The sequence below is a fragment of the Cucurbita moschata genome, unplaced genomic scaffold, assembly GCF_002738365.1.
Source record: "Cucurbita moschata cultivar Rifu unplaced genomic scaffold, Cmos_1.0 Cmo_Scf00031, whole genome shotgun sequence".
Lineage (NCBI taxonomy): Eukaryota > Viridiplantae > Streptophyta > Magnoliopsida > Cucurbitales > Cucurbitaceae > Cucurbita > Cucurbita moschata.
In genome coordinates, this window is record NW_019268547.1 from 33189 (window position 1) to 48294 (window position 15106).

The window sequence follows — 15106 nt, forward strand, 5'->3', positions numbered from 1 at the left end:
AAAAAAAAAAAAAAAAAAAAAAAAAAAAAAAAAAAAAAAAAAAAAAAAAAAAAAAAAAAAAAGTAGAGTGTAGCACACAATAGAAATGCCTGAAGAAGTCAACAAACTGGCAGGAAACATATGTTGCATCAAAAAGTATATGCGAGGGGTGGTGGTGAGGGCGGACGGAGAAACTTACATGTGGACAAGATTAGGCAATCTAGATAGCTCAGATGGGATTTCACCACTGATAGAGTTGTTATTCATGTGACTGAGTCAAAAAGGAAAGGGAGTATTAAATAAACTTCCAAGATGAAAAGTAAGTTGCAGAAATATTCTATACTATCAGAATCAGAAACGTGCTTACAAATGCTTTGCTGCTTTTAAGTTTGCAAATGACTTAGGTATGGGTCCTGATATATGGTTCTGGTCAATCTGTATTCTGTCTAAACGTAGAAGATTCCCAAGCTCTTCAGGCAATGAACCTGACAACTGGTTCCCATTCAGAAGCCTGTAAAACATCTTATAGAAAGTAAAGCAGTGCAGGAGATGAAATAGGAAGTATCAGATTTTCCCCTGTAATACTAAATATTCAGACACATCGAGTAGTTTATATACTAACACTTTGAGAACTTACTCATGGATTGCATACTAAAAAATTTAGTGAAGATATGATGATGCGTCAGCATAGTTTTAGATAAACCAGACAACCTTTGTCAAAGTGAATCAAGTAAATCAACTTACAACAGTTCTAAGGACGTAAGATTGCCTATCTCTCCTGGTATTTCCCCATTGATCTCATTCCACATGAAGTCCCTTTTCACAAAATATGAAAAAGTGCGTTAGCAGATAGAAAATCACATGGGTAAATCAAATTCTAGTTCATCCGTTTCCAGTTCATTAGTAACTTACAAAACTTTCAGGTAAGATAAACGGCCAAGCGCAGGGGACAAATTTCCCGATAAGCTCATATTTAGAAGTTGCCTGCAAGGGATTACAAGGACCGATGATTTAGCTTCTTCTTCATGAAAAAGTATAAGGAGAAAGATAGAATTTAACACCTAATATATGAGTAACCAAAATATGAGATGCACACATGACCATCATACGCAATCATTAACAAATTTGGAGCATGCAGTCGATTATTTGAACAACAAGCCCTTTCATAGATGTTCAAGTCCCAAAGTTAAGTCGGTGACTATCTAATAAAATTAAGAACTATTTCCAGAATAACAATTACAATTTGTTGTTTTAAAACTGGTATCAAAGGATGGATGGAGATACGTCTTAACGTAAGTTATAAGAGTCCACTAATTCTTGAAATCATACAATTCAGTAACATGCCGATAGTTATCATCCAATGTGGTATTGTCGCACAGAACACCAGTCCAGTTTGAAATACAAGGATCTCCTCTGTTCCAGTTGCTCAGATTCCCATTAGGATCGAACAAACTTCTCTTGATGTCTCGCAAAGCGTCCACTGACAATAAAAAGAAAGAGTAACCAAAATTTCAAGGAAGATAGAATGTTAGATCATAAGAATTGAGAGAGAAGTCTCTTTTTCTTATCGAAATCTCCTTTACCCTTACGCGATGCGTCAGATATTTTGGACGATTGGAATGAAATGAAGGGAGAAGAGGAATTACCTTCAGAGGGGTGGGTAACCGGCTCTGCGGCACCGACAAGCAGTATGGACGACGAGAAGCACAGGAGGAGAAGGGCTACATATGCCCACTCCTGTGATCGACACATTCCCGGAGTGGAAGTGTTTCTGAGGCGTTGAAATGAAAGATTTAGGAAGGATGAAAAAGGGGATTGAAGAGGAAGATAATAGTTGAAAAGAGGAAAGGGAGATGGTGGTGGCTGTGGATGGACCGATCACCAAAGCAGTTGTTGAACACATTGTTGGTGTTTTACTTGTAGTTTTGGTCAGACGATGGAAGCCAGTCAACTCAACTATAATCGATTGTAATTGATGGAGGTATAAAAAAAAAATGTAGTAGGTGAAGACCCGGACCCACTCAATTCAACAAGCTAATGGGTATGATGGCTATGGCGTTGCCGAAATGTAGAATTGGTCCTCGATTGGTGGCGGTGGGTGCCGGTGGATTGAGTTCGTCCTGCTCATACCTGCCCCCAACTGTCTGGTTGCTTTGCGTGCAAATTTAATCGCCCACAATTTTGACTTTTTCATTCAACACCATCCTTACAAAATTTGCCCACATCCAGAGGAGCTGTTGTTTTTCTGTTCTTCATTTCTTCTTATTTGGTCCTTGTTTCTTCCTTATTTTTATCGTGAGTTGAAGAATTTGATCTGCATGGTATATATAAAATATTCTTAAAAACCTTTTGAAATGAGGTATATATAAAATATTCTTAAAAGAAAAACAAAACCCTAAATTCTATTTTCCCCGGTTTTTTTCTTCTCCCTCTCACTGCAGTAGCCGCACATCTGCACCCTTTCTTTTAGCTCTTTCCTTCGTCTTTCATATACCCTCCCTTCCACAACTCAAACCGGCCCCTGTGCAGCATTCTTGTACAACAGCCAATCGTCGAGGTTCGTTTACACTCTCATCTTCCGTAACCCCGTTCTCTCAGTGGATCATAGTTCGCAAGGTTTTTTTTTTTTTTTTTTTTTTTTCATTTTCTGTTCATCGTGTTTCCTTCGGTTTATCATTTATGAAAATTGGGTAAAATTGGAGCGAGGTGAAATACTATTTAAAATCCTGCCAAATCCAACCAATTTTGGACTGATTATTTTTTTTAAACTCAAGACTGGATTTCAAATCAAATTGCTTTTGAAAATGATTTGAAATCCATTTTGATTTCAAGTCCTTCCAAATCCTGAGGGGTTCAAACAAGGGGTTAGTTTCAGTGTCTCGTTCTTATGACAGATTATTGGGAAAATTGCTCAATGATCATAATTTGTTAAATTATGACTATCTTGGAGTCGTTTTAGTTTGTATTTGTGTTTGATTCAGCTGGATCGTTTGTACACAGATTGAACTTATCTATTTAGATTATTTAAGAGGCATTGGGTGGAAATTTCAAGCTCATCACATAATTTTAGCAGGTTCTCCGTCTTTCGATTCAAAATATCTGTGGTATTATGGATGAAATTGGGAGGGGATGCGGAGTGGTTCCCGGGTTAAGTTTATTTTCCCATGTTTCAAGTTTGGAATTGGGTAATTGCTTCTACGATTTTGAGGGTTAAGCTTCGGATTGGGCAAAGCAGAGGGGAAAGAAATGGAAAGAAAAGAGAGAGTGGACGTTATTTTTCTTGCCAGGTTACAAAAAATCTACAATGTGATATACAGACATATAATTGCTAAGGCGAGCGTCTAATTTGTATCAATTGAGCAACGTTGTCAAGATTATTACTTTTTCCCCCTAGCTTTCAAGGCTTAGAATGTCCCATTTAAACGTGGGGAAGTTGAGTCACTTCTCAAACCTCAGGACGGAAAGTGTGTTTTTTCACTCTCATTTCTTGTTGTATTTGAAATGGTAGAAGGTTCTTTCAGCAATAGTTAGTAGTTTTTTAGGTTCACACAATTAGCTAGTAGTCATAGGCATGGCCACCTTCTCTGGTAGCTCCTATTTTCTCTCTTATTTGTTCTCAATGCCTATTAAAAAGGCATTCGTTTGTTATTGTTGTTATCTGTGCTTTAGCACTGCAGTATGAATAATCCATTTTGGATCATGGCTGCCACATTTCCTTCTGTATTTGTTGTTTGCAACAAAGGTACTAGAGATTGCTGCAAATTGTTTCCATCCATCAAGATAGAGTCGTTGTCCTTGGATGTGGCATATTTGACAGGTTCAATGAGAAAAAACTTGGGATGGTCATAGAGGAGCCATGGGATAAGATCCTTCAGCACGAGAGTGGGTATGATCAAAATTTTATTCTGGTACAAGTGTGGTGAGTTTCTCTTGGAGACATGTTCAAACTTTGTAAGTTTGAGCACTCTCCTTTAGATGAGTGGTGGAAGAAGCATAAAGGCAAAGTACAAATATGTTTGTGTTCACCGGTGATCCAAGGCTCCATTTGAATGTGATTTATGGTTGCTTGCTGGTGTTTATGTTTTAACTCAGTTAAATTAATCCTCCTATACCATCTTGCAGGAATCATGGCAGACGAAGTTCAGAATGATGTGAATGATCAGGTGGCAGATGTGAGTTTTTCTGTTTCTTATCTGTTATCTCCAAGCACATATTTTCATTCAAAATTTTCTCATATGGCTGATCTTTTCATTTTTTGTTTTTTTTTTTTCTTTACAAGTATTCCCTAAAGGTTTTTTCTAAACTGTCGAATATTTTTTTTCTGTAGTTATACCTCCCTCATTGTAAATGGGGAAGGTCTTTTGTAAACATCATGGATATTACATCCCTTTCGTAATCAATCACCAATAAAACTATCTCTTATAAAAAAAAAGTATTCCCCAAAGGAAACCTAAATCTTTGAGTTGTAATTCAGTGGGTGTTTCTACACATGGGAGGGAGGGGGTGGGAATTAAATTCTGTCATGTACAGCTGAAGGATATACTGTAACCCAGTGTTGTGCTATTAGTTGTAAGGTCTTGATTACCAAGCATTTTGGAAGTCCAAGGAATAAATTGTAACCCTTGAGGCGGCAGTCATTGATGATTAGTCCAGTTTACGTAAATGTTATACTAATAGTTTTCTGGTCTTGTTTAAGATTGCACAGTCCAATCAAGTCCTCGAGGTATTTTCTATTCGGTTGTTTTCATGTGGAGTTGCTTTGGCTGGTATCTTACTAAGTGTCTATCCAAATCTCTGAGTAATTGCAATCTAGTGCAGTTTCCAAACCATTGTTCAGGCGCAAGCATTGGTGCGACACCATGACGAATGTGTACGGTTTATTCTTTGCAGATTGCCCCCTTTGATCCAACTAAGAAGAAGAAGAAGAAGAAGGTTGTACTTCAGGATCTGGCTGATGAGTCTGTTGACAAGTTAGCAGAGAAAACCGAAAGTTTGTCAGGTATGAAAAGTTGACACTGCATCTTTGTTTCATGTTATTTTCATTTTGTTGGTGATAAGGATTTTTTATTGATGTTTAATTTTACATATTTTGTCCTGCAGTTTCTGATGGTCTGGAGACTACCACATTTTCTGGACTTAAAAAGAAGAAGAAAAAACCAGTATGTTCTTACTTTTCTTCGGTGAGGCTCTATTTCGTGACTGATATCATTTGTTTTAATTCTAGGTAGAGGCTATTTCCTTGACTGACGATGGTGCCGATGCTACGGAGGATTTGGAAGGTTAGCAACACATATGTAAACTTTGTTTTGTCTTTTCCTTTTCTTTTTTGTTTTCACATTATTATTTTTAAGTTCGGAATATCTCTATCTACTTTCTACGTCATGCTAATAATTGTATTTTAAAAACGTTAAAGGTGTATAGTTTTCATGGAAGTAGTGTTTTTTGAAGGCTTAGGAAAAAAGTTAAAGGTGTATAGTTTCCATGTAAGTAGCATTTTTTGAAGAGTTAGGGACACTAGATTGTTATAATCATGGGGCTTAAACGTGGGCTGCAAAGAAAAAGTAAATACAATAGTTTTTTTTATGAATCATAAGATAACTAAAAGCTTTAGAAATTAAAGACTTTGTTATCACACAAGGGTGGATCCACGTTGGGGCCAGTGCCAGAGGTGGCATGTTCCCCCCACCTCACCCCTAAATAATCGGTTTTATATATGTTTACATGGTGGTTTATTGTAAGAGTGGGCACATAAAAGCTGTGCATCTTCTTACCAGGTTTGTTCTATTTTATTTTATTTCTTTAATTTATATATTTATATATTATTCTACCCCCACCCATATGAGACTTCAAAAATCACCATCGCCACTTTCAATTTCCAATCTCAGGAAAAAAAAAATCTTTATTCTATTTCAATTTTTTTCTTTCTAATGTGTGCATATATAAAGAGACAAGCATATTTTTTTTTTAATAATATTTATTAACTTTTTTTTAAATATTAATTTCATAAAAATCTTAATTTTATTTTTGAAATGTTTGACAAAAATTTCAAGTTTCATTCTTTGCTTATATAATTAAATGGATACTTATGTAATGGTTTATTATAATTTTGTGATTGATATTACTCAATCTAAGTATTATGTATCAATGCATTTACAATTATATTTACATGTACCTACTGATTTAGTTCTTGAATTTTCAAACTTTTATCTCATTAGTCTCTAAACTTTCAATTATTGTGTCCACTGAGCCCGGTAAAAATGTCTAATAGATCAATGAATTATTAATTTTGTATCAAATAGGTGACATATTTAAAACTCTTAAAATTATTTTATTAGACATAATTTCTGGAAAGGTGCACTTTTTAAATCAGTGTAATTGTCCATATATTGTATAAAGTCGCTCATTGAAAAAACGTTGTGCTATACCTGCAGCTTGTATAGAACATTCTGTTGTTCACAATCTCCTTTTCATCTGTAGCTCTTTCTTTATTTTAAAAGTGATTTATCATGAGCTTTCAGATCAAGCGGGGGAGAACGAAGATCAAGACGGAATTACTTTACAGTATCGTTATCCTTGGGAAGGAAGCGATCGTGATTATGAATATGAGGAGGTAATGACTTTTTGTTGTTAGGTTGTGCCCAAAATTTGGGCGACTCCGATAAATTAGATTTAATGTAAAGTTGTGTACTACGGAGCACAAACGCTCTCTAGAGGGGGAGGGGGTGTCCATGTTAGACACATGTTGGACATGGATTCTTCTGGGCATGCTCTGGACACGTGCTGGACACACAAAAATCAGTGCCTTTTTTTTAATTACTTTTATAATTTGACACGGAAAAGAATTTGAATTCAAAATATAGGGGCAAAAATGAAGCTTAATTAACCAGCCCAATATAAAAGCCCAAGCCTATTATAACAAACACTGAAATTAAAATGTAGGAGGCAGGAGTCAGACGGTCGTTCTGGCTCCTTATTCTCATCTACCTCCAGTCTCCACCTCGCCTCACATGCAATGGCACCGATCGGCGGCAGCACTCCACTTCCAGCCTCCTCAATATATTCTCACCCTAAACCCTAGCAGCTGAAATCAGACTACACATTTTATGTTTGTTAGTGAACTACATTACAAATAGGTTTATTTTGTTAAATGTTGGATAATGGGTTTTGTTCAACTGTCAATTGACTAGGCATTTTATGTTTGTTAGTGAACTACATTTGACGTGGTTATTCTCTTTTGCTTTAAGGTGTGGAGTTTGCTTTTGGTGCTCTACAATTGATTGCACGAGTTTGTGAGCTATTTTGTTATGTTGAGTCCTCCTTTTCAAGATAAAGTGTTTATTATGGAAAATTGTTTTTGTTGTTGTTCTTGTCTGGAATCATGCTTAGAAAGAAATAAGAGGTTTTGTTGTGTCGTGTAATGAAATTTATTGCTTCACCCCAAATGAGTTAAAATGTAAGATTTCAATTGTTGTCATTGTTTCTTTTTCCTTTTTATAGTCTCATATTCATGGTATTCTTTGCTTGGTATTACTAATAGTAGAAGTAAAGATTGCTCAAGATTTTCTGACTTCTATTTTAGACAGAACAAATTTATTGCTACCGTTACGTTGTGGACTTTGGCTAACATTAGATAAGTGATGCTTTTTGTTGTCTTGTTGTGCAGCTTCTTGGACGGGTATTCAACATTCTTAGAGAGAATAATCCAGAGCTTGCAGGCGATAGGCGTAGAACAGTTATGAGGCCTCCTCAAGTTCTTCGTGAAGGCACAAAGAAAACTGTTTTTGTCAATTTCATGGATCTCTGTAAAACGTATGTGTTCATTAGCCTTATATAACCATGTATTGTTCTTACTAGATTTTAATCATAGACTGCCTAAATATTTTTGGCTGTTCGCACTTCAGAATTTTTTTGTCCGCTGTTTTTTTTATTCAATTCAACAAATAAGTTAATATGCTTATTCCATAATATGCTGTCTGTTATTAAACTCTTGTTTGCTGCGTGCACACTATCTAGAGTTTGATGTAATCTATTGCATCTTTCTGTCCTCAGAGGCGTTGTTTCTTTTTCTTCAAACTATCTAATACTAACTTCTTTTTTGTATGCACTTGTATTCTTTCATTTTTCTCAATGAAAGTTGATCTTTTATTTAAATGGAAGAATGACGTCATATTCATAGATATCTTTTTTGCTCTAGCATTTGCCTTGTAGGATACAAGTATCCCTGTCACATGTTAGTTCTGAGTTTCATTGGTTTATAAAGATCTGTGATCTAGTGATCTATATGATTCTTGTAAGAGCGAGTTTGGGTTGTTATTGCAATATGCACATTCTCTACTAGTACATATGATTCTTTAAGAGTGAGTTCGGGTTGTTTTACATTAAGCACATTCTCTACTAATACAGAGTGGAAAAAAAATTGGAGGGAAGTTGCTTGTTTATCATTCTGACGAGTGAATCTAGTCATGTCCAGTGCAGAGTATCACTCTTTGTACCATGGTTTTGTTCTCAATTTCTATCCGACAATTGATCTGTAATTTTTAGTTTCAGATCCATCTAAGTTCATCTATTGCACAAATAGTCCAGAGGGGTATTTATGTTTCCTCATAAAAGTGCAGCATTATGTATTTCTTTTAGCCTCTCCCACTCTTTGCTCTCTCTATATTTCTATGGTAGATGCTTGATGGTATAATTAGAACTATATGCTGGTCTTTGGAACTGACTCTCTAAAACTGAAATAAAATAGGATGCATCGGCAGCCAGACCATGTTATGGCTTTCTTATTAGCCGAACTGGGAACCAGTGGATCTCTTGATGGACAGCAGAGATTAGTTGTTAAAGGAAGGTTTGCACCAAAGAACTTTGAAGGAATTCTGCGTCGATATGTCAGTAAGTGGCCTCTCATTGATTTACTTATGGTATTTGTCTACAAAATGTGACAATCTTTATACATCGGGGAGTGGGTGGGAATCAGTTTGTAAGAAATGGACTTGTTTCAATTTCAACTGATAAATATGTTGACGCTTGTTTAAAGCTTAATCGTGGGTTGGAGAGGAGGAAAAAAAAACGAATTTTTGGAGGGCTTGAGAGATCTTGAGGTGAAGTTTGGTCCTTTGTTAGATTCAATGTGTTTTTATGAGCTTATGTGATAACCTTTTAGTAATTATTACTTGGGACTTCTTTGCTTGATTGGAATTTGTTTTTGCAGTTTGCCTCTCTTTTTTGTTGGCTCTCTTTTGTTAAGCCCTTGTATTCTTTCAATTCTTTCCAACCAATGTAAACTCTGTTACTCATAAAAAAAAGAAGCTTAATAACTGTTGCAAGTCTCTACTGGATACGTTTTGTTACCAACTAATAAGTTATTTGATTCACTTCTAATTTATACCTTTCTTTATAGTTTCCTCCCTTCCCTCATTTATTTATTCCTTTCAGATGAATATGTGATTTGCATTGGGTGCAAGAGTCCAGACACTATCCTTTCAAAGGAGAATCGACTCTTCTTTCTCAGATGTGAGAAGGTAAGCTTTTTTCTTTTTTTTTTTTTGAGTTTTCTAGTCCTGAGTACTGTAGTCTGGAGAAGTTGATGCATGTTTATTGCCTAGTTGTGATTTGTGTGTGAAGTTTGTTTGGCACTTGCAAACCGATGCAATGGTCAAACTCCCAGGATTAAGAAAGCAGCGGCATAATGGTCTCTACCTAAATATATTTGCGATGGTTCTTTCAATTGCATTGTTGGGGGAAATGATGAATCAGGATATTTGCGTTCATTCTTAAATTTATTTTATATCCCAGATTGCCTATCTGAGATCTGATATTGAATAGATTATTTTTTATGTACCCTGCGCTTCTTCCTACTAGAAAAGCAATTGAAGTTTGACAAATTCATGTGAAAAAGCCATTATTTATTTATTACTTCTTTTTCATAATCAGGAATATGATTAACTGGAGGTTTTGGTATTCTATTTCACTTCACAAGCTTTCGTATTCTTTCTGGAGTCATCTCTCCCTTGTTTTTACCTCAAGTCTTATGTTGTTTTGTGTGTGATCAAACAGTGTGGTTCTGGACGATCAGTTGCTCCCATTAAAGCTGGTTTTGTTGCTCGTGTCGGCCGGAGGAACGCTGGGACATGATTATCACTTGTTTGCTTGTATGGAAGCCTGATGTTTTTGAGTAATAACCACTTGTTAAAACTTGGTTTACTATCGAATTGTCGCAAGTGAATTTTGAAGTGAATGCGATATTGTAATTGGGGTTCTAGAATTTAAGATAATGACGAGTTACAAGGCCGTGTTTATTCTCTTTTCTTTCTGTCCATTTGGATGTCTAGATGGCTACTGATTGGGTTGTATTTGGGCAATTACAAGGCTATCCAAAATGGCGTTATGAACACACACTCGCAAATTCATTCAATTACATGATATGTTAAATTAACTTGAGACCAATAATTATTATCCTGCGTTTTACGCTAGACGCTACTGAATCTATCGATTTATTTTGATTGAAGAAACAACGTATTCGTAATGTTGGAACATAAAGAATTAGAAAAAGTGTCGTGATCTGCATGTTTTATTTAAAAAATGTCGGTCTGAAATTCAGGTTTCGTGGAAACATGGAAAGTCAATAGGGAAGGGCAATATGGTCATTTGGGTACATAAGTGGAAGCATGGTTGAGAAAATGGGGGGAAATAGAGCAGGCAGTGTCTGTTGAATGTTCTTAATCAGACCGTCTCCACCACTTCCACTCTGTTTTGCTCCTCTTCGTCCTCTCCAAAACTAGAATATGCGATACAGCCATTGAATTTAAGATCGGCCTTTCCGTTCATTGCATTCCAGCTTGTTCTCTCATCTTCTGGAGGCGCGGCCATTGGTTACAGTAAGCTTCCTCTCTCCTGATCTCTCCTTTCTTATTTGTATTTCCATTTCAATTTCGACTCACAAAGCTCTTAGTGCTCTGATTCTCCTTCAAATCCCTCATATCAATTTATCTTCACCATAATGGGTTCTATTTTCTTGTCAGAAAAAAAAAAAAAAGTTCAAGCAGGGTAGAACAACTAATTATTTTGAAGATTATTAGCGTGTGATTGTGTATATTTTGTATTAAAGAGGGAGGTGAGGTGAGGTGGGAGTGCATTGAATTAAAAGCGAACGCGTGGACTGCATAGCTTGAACCGCTGACAGTTGTAATAGTCAAACCCTCGGCCTGGCTTCCCGTCTGCCGCGCCGCGACATGTTCAATGGTAATGTAGATTTATTAATGCGCGTGCCATTGCCGTCACTCAACGTCGCCAAATTAGTCTTTAATGGGCCTCGAAGCCCATTTCCATTGTATCTATCGCCCTACTTACCTACCTCCGGCGAGTCCAGCCATACCTGATTTGATTTGATTTGATTTAGTTTGGTTTTGTTGAGATAGTAAATCGGGTGTCTGTTCTTTTCTTGATTTGATTTTGTTGAGAAAGTAAAGCGGGTTTCTGTTCTTTTCTTTGGATGGTATGTTTTCGTTTTCAGTTTCAGTTTAGGCTCCGTTGGCTCTGAGTGAACATTCAACTCCACGCCTCAATGGATAACTCATCGGTATGCGTCTATCGCTCTTCTTCTGCTACATACTGAGTTGCTCAATTAGCCAACTATATCTCGCCTGCTTTATAATCATCACTTCTGTGTGTGTTGCTCTTGATCTCAGGCTCGGAGTGATCGGAAATTGAAGAGGTTGGAATCTCGGAAGTCCCATTCTTGGTGGTGGGATAGTCACGTCAGCCCCAAAAACTCTAGATGGCTCACGGACAATCTCGAGGGTTAGTTACTACTTTTCTTCTATCTGCATAACGCTCTTAACTTCGGATCGGAGGAATTTGATCTTATAATCTTGTTTATTTTATTTAAATTATATCCATAAATTTAAGCAACCTTTTAAACTTCAAATTCATGTTTCAATTACTTCTTCAACAAATATCAGGGCCTGACCTCTTTGAAATGTTAGGGTTGTGATTGAAGAACGTTATTTAGTACGTATGTAATGCATAATCGAAACAAGTGCTTCTTTGGGCTGGCCTTATATAGATAGCACTTCCCCTCTTTTGTGTTCGTTTTCCGCTGGGAGTGCTAAAAAAAAGATAAAGGTATTATTAGGTATAGTGGGAGGGCCTCAATATATTGAGAATTTTGTAGGGGCCTACCATTCGTTTACTATATTTGTCTTTATGCTGTTTCTTGTAACCTTTACCAACTAATGCCAAATAACAACTAAGGAAATTGTTCTCCTCTAATTCTCATGTTGAGGATTTTTTTTTTTTCCTTTTATTTAACAGTTCTCCCCATTTTCAATTCATAATCTAAAAGGGGTGGGGTTAAATTTGGGAATGTGGGTAGCAGTTCCAAAATTTTAGCTTCTTCCTCCTTTCTGCATGAACCTTATGGTGCATGTGTTTCAACTACCCAAACATTGGCATGGAATTAGTTCCGTAAGCTCCATGTTTTATTTCTGTAATTCAACGATAGGTGGAAGTCAATGTTAATTCATCATCAAAATGATAATCAAAAAATTGACAAAACGATCGTTGAATACAGAGATGGACCGGAGCATCAAACGTATGTTGAAGCTAATAGAAGAGGATGCAGATTCATTTGCAAAGAAGGCTGAGATGTATTATCAGAAGAGGCCAGTGTTGATTTCTCATGTTGAGGATTTCTACCGCATGTATCGTTCCCTTGCTGAGCGCTATGATCATGTGACAGGAGAGCTTCGAAAAAATATTCCTTCAGATCTACAATCCCAGGGCTCTGGTATTTCTGACCTGGGCTCTGAGCCGTCCTCTACATGGCCCTCTCCTGACCAAAGGCTTGGACGTCGGAAATCTGGGCCACGAGCTGCTGGCTTTGATTTCTTCCTTGGATCTGGTGGGAGCAACTCTGATACTTGCCAAAAGGAAGGAGATGAGTCATCTTCCTTGACAGATTCTGAACCTGAATCGGATGATTCCTCGGTGAATAATTATTCAGGTGGTGATCAAGTTGTGAACAGGAAAATGATTGAATTGGAGATAGAGCTCCGTCAGGCTAAAGAAAAGCTCCGCTTGAAAGAGGATAATGCCGAAGGTTCATTTCCATTCAAGGGGGCAACAGATGAAAATTCTGATGATGTATTTGCTAGAATGTCTGTGTACGAGGAAGAAGTAAGGAATGCAAATGAGAAGCTCCGGATTTCAGATGTACAGATCATGAAGTTGAAAAGTGAGCTCCAAAAGTACAGGCAAGCAGAATTGTCCAAAGATTTGCAGGCGGAGTCTGTGTGTGCTACAGTGGAAGATATCCAGAGGCACGAGAATGGAGCCATTAATCAGAAACCAGAGGTTGAAGAACATGATAAAGGTTTGGGAGTTGACCAAGTCATCAACGTGGAGGGAGTGTTGGAAGAACTAAAAATTACGAAGGAAAAACTCGATAACTCGCAGAAAGAACTTTCTAAATTAAAGCTTGAACTTGAGAACAATAGATCACCTGAGAAAATCTTGCATTTACAGAATGAGCTTGAAGCTGCCCGAAAAGATGCCACGACATGGAAGGCCAAACTAAGTGCGGAGAGAAGAGAGGTCTCCAAGCTACAAGAAAGAGTTTCGAGGTTGAAAGCTAGTTTATCGGATCGAGAGCACGAGATTAGGGATTTAAAACTAGCAGTATCTGATGCGGAGCTGAAAATTTTTCCTGAGAAAGCACAGGTTAAGGCTGAAATGTCTAAGCTTTTTGAGGAACGAGCTGTATTGATGGAACAAGTGAGAGAAGGGGAACATCAAGCTCGTGTTTTGGAGGATGAGATCAGAAAAGTGAAGGGGGAAAAGGGGGATTTGGAGGAGAGACTTAGTGGTGAGATTGGGCGGCTGGAAACGACAATTGTTGGCAAAGTGGAATGCATTGAGAATCTGGAAAGGGAACGTGATGAGCTCCATGCAGAAGTTGTTAGTTTGAAAGATAATTTGAGGTGTAAAGAGAAGCAGGTGGATGAAGTTAGGGAGCATGTGCAAAAACTGGAAAGGGAACGTGTGGAGCTGGTATCAGGCGTTGAAAAAGCAGATAAGGTGGCAGAGGAGTTAAGATTAAGAGAGAAGGAACTAGAAAGGGAGGTGGAGAGGCAAAGAGAACTGGTAATGGAAGGAGCAGAGGAAAAAAGAGAGGCTATAAGACAGCTATGTTTTTCGATTGAGCACTACAGGAGTGGATATCACATGCTAAGAGAAGTTTTCATCGGTCACAAGCGGGTTCCGGTGTTGGCATCTTAATCAGTCATGGCTGTAGTACATACATGTTTAGAATATATGGAATGTCCAAGAGTTGTTGGCTTGTTTTTGGGGTGAAACAAATAGTTGAACACGATACGGTTCTGTTTATTAAAATTAATGATGTAAATGTAGTTGTTGAAGTAAACAATGAGCGGGGGCTTGTCTAACGCCTACCTGCCGCTGGTAATGTCCTGGATTTTGTTTTCACAACTCTGCCATGATATGTCAATGGTCCAGTATCCAGAGACACAACTCCTTACTTCAAAGTATGTACACTTATAGGACCTTTTGTACTTGGGTAAAACTTGTAATTTGGAAGACGCAAGCAAATGAGCCCCATCTTCTATGGTTCGTATTTTGTTCTGCAACGCCACTATTCTTCGAAACAAATTTGATTAATAGTGGATGGCCTTATTGTCAACGTTATATCATGACGCAACACGTTCAGTGAAGAAGAGGAATGGCCCTATTCTCTTCTATTTTCTATTCACAACTCTATATTTGAAGAGGAATACGTTTGATATTCATTGCGATTGGTACTGTATGTTGGCACTGTACTTCATTTTCTATCTTCTAATCCCTTCACAGTCTCTTGGTACTGTATGTGATTTAGATCCGGTTATGAAAATTTAGTCTTCTGTGATACATATCACTTAGAGGAAACTGGTTGGAGGGATTGCAGTTTTTGTGGCAAGGTAAGCAAATGTACTGGTAATGGCCTTTAGTTTTAAGGGCCTTCTCTCAGCGAATATATTTGTGTGTAAGTACGTAAGTAGGTACCAATTTGTCTCCATTTCTAATTGTGACTTTATATATAGAACTTTTTTTTTTTTTTTTTTTTTTTTTTTTTTTTTTT

The 15106-nt window shown here is 37.2% G+C and overlaps 3 protein-coding genes across 7 annotated transcripts in view; 2 read left to right on the top strand and 1 right to left on the bottom strand.

Moving 5' to 3' along the window:
* LOC111464800 (probable LRR receptor-like serine/threonine-protein kinase At1g06840) overlaps nt 1-2236 on the bottom strand; it is a 13342-nt gene extending 11106 nt beyond the window's left edge. Inside the window, exons 1-6 of one of the 2 annotated variants that reach the window (XM_023109036.1) lie at nt 1626-2236; nt 1309-1459; nt 892-963; nt 724-795; nt 347-490; nt 179-250 (exon numbers count right to left, since the gene is read on the bottom strand). In XM_023109036.1, coding sequence (XP_022964804.1) covers nt 179-250; nt 347-490; nt 724-795; nt 892-963; nt 1309-1459; nt 1626-1731 — 617 coding nt within the window. In that variant the 5' untranslated portion in view covers nt 1732-2236. Of the gene's footprint in view, nt 1-178; nt 251-346; nt 491-723; nt 796-891; nt 964-1308; nt 1460-1625 lie in introns of those variants that run through there. The other variant, XM_023109037.1, reaches the window with a different exon arrangement.
* Nucleotides 2237-2331: 95 nt separating this feature from the next.
* Nucleotides 2332-10405, top strand: LOC111464801 (eukaryotic translation initiation factor 2 subunit beta-like). Of its 2 annotated transcripts, none has more exons than XM_023109039.1 (10): nt 2332-2595; nt 4102-4151; nt 4870-4978; nt 5080-5138; nt 5204-5258; nt 6498-6589; nt 7643-7788; nt 8723-8865; nt 9409-9494; nt 10030-10405. In XM_023109039.1, the coding sequence occupies exons 2-10, from the start codon at nt 4107-4109 to the stop codon at nt 10105-10107; spliced, it is 813 nt and encodes a 270-aa protein (XP_022964807.1). In that variant the 5' UTR covers nt 2332-2595; nt 4102-4106; the 3' UTR covers nt 10108-10405. The 2 variants fall into 2 exon arrangements, with proteins under 2 accessions (XP_022964807.1, XP_022964806.1); XM_023109038.1 differs by having other exon boundaries at nt 2332-2536.
* Nucleotides 10406-10540: 135 nt separating this feature from the next.
* Nucleotides 10541-14676, top strand: LOC111464876 (protein NETWORKED 4A-like). Of its 3 annotated transcripts, XM_023109145.1 has the most exons (5): nt 10541-10850; nt 11081-11214; nt 11486-11551; nt 11661-11772; nt 12545-14676. In XM_023109145.1, exons 3-5 carry the CDS (start codon nt 11537-11539, stop codon nt 14248-14250), a joined length of 1833 nt encoding a protein of 610 aa, XP_022964913.1. In that variant the 5' UTR covers nt 10541-10850; nt 11081-11214; nt 11486-11536; the 3' UTR covers nt 14251-14676. The 3 variants fall into 3 exon arrangements, with proteins under 3 accessions (XP_022964913.1, XP_022964912.1, XP_022964910.1); XM_023109144.1 differs by lacking the exon at nt 11081-11214; XM_023109142.1 differs by lacking the exons at nt 10541-10850; nt 11081-11214 and having other exon boundaries at nt 11221-11551.
* Nucleotides 14677-15106: the final 430 nt, after the last annotated feature.

Excerpts from the sequence above, each read along its gene's own strand:
- LOC111464801 (XM_023109039.1), top strand. The coding sequence starts at position 4,107 with ATGGCAGACGAAGTTCAGAATGATGTGAATGATCAGGTGGCAGAT. Across the intron at positions 5,259-6,497 it reads TGCTACGGAGGATTTGGAAG|ATCAAGCGGGGGAGAACGAA; the intron begins GTTAGCAACACA and ends ATGAGCTTTCAG. Across the intron at positions 8,866-9,408 it reads AATTCTGCGTCGATATGTCA|ATGAATATGTGATTTGCATT; the intron begins GTAAGTGGCCTC and ends TATTCCTTTCAG.
- LOC111464876 (XM_023109145.1), top strand. Across the intron at positions 11,773-12,544 it reads GCTCACGGACAATCTCGAGG|AGATGGACCGGAGCATCAAA; the intron begins GTTAGTTACTAC and ends CGTTGAATACAG.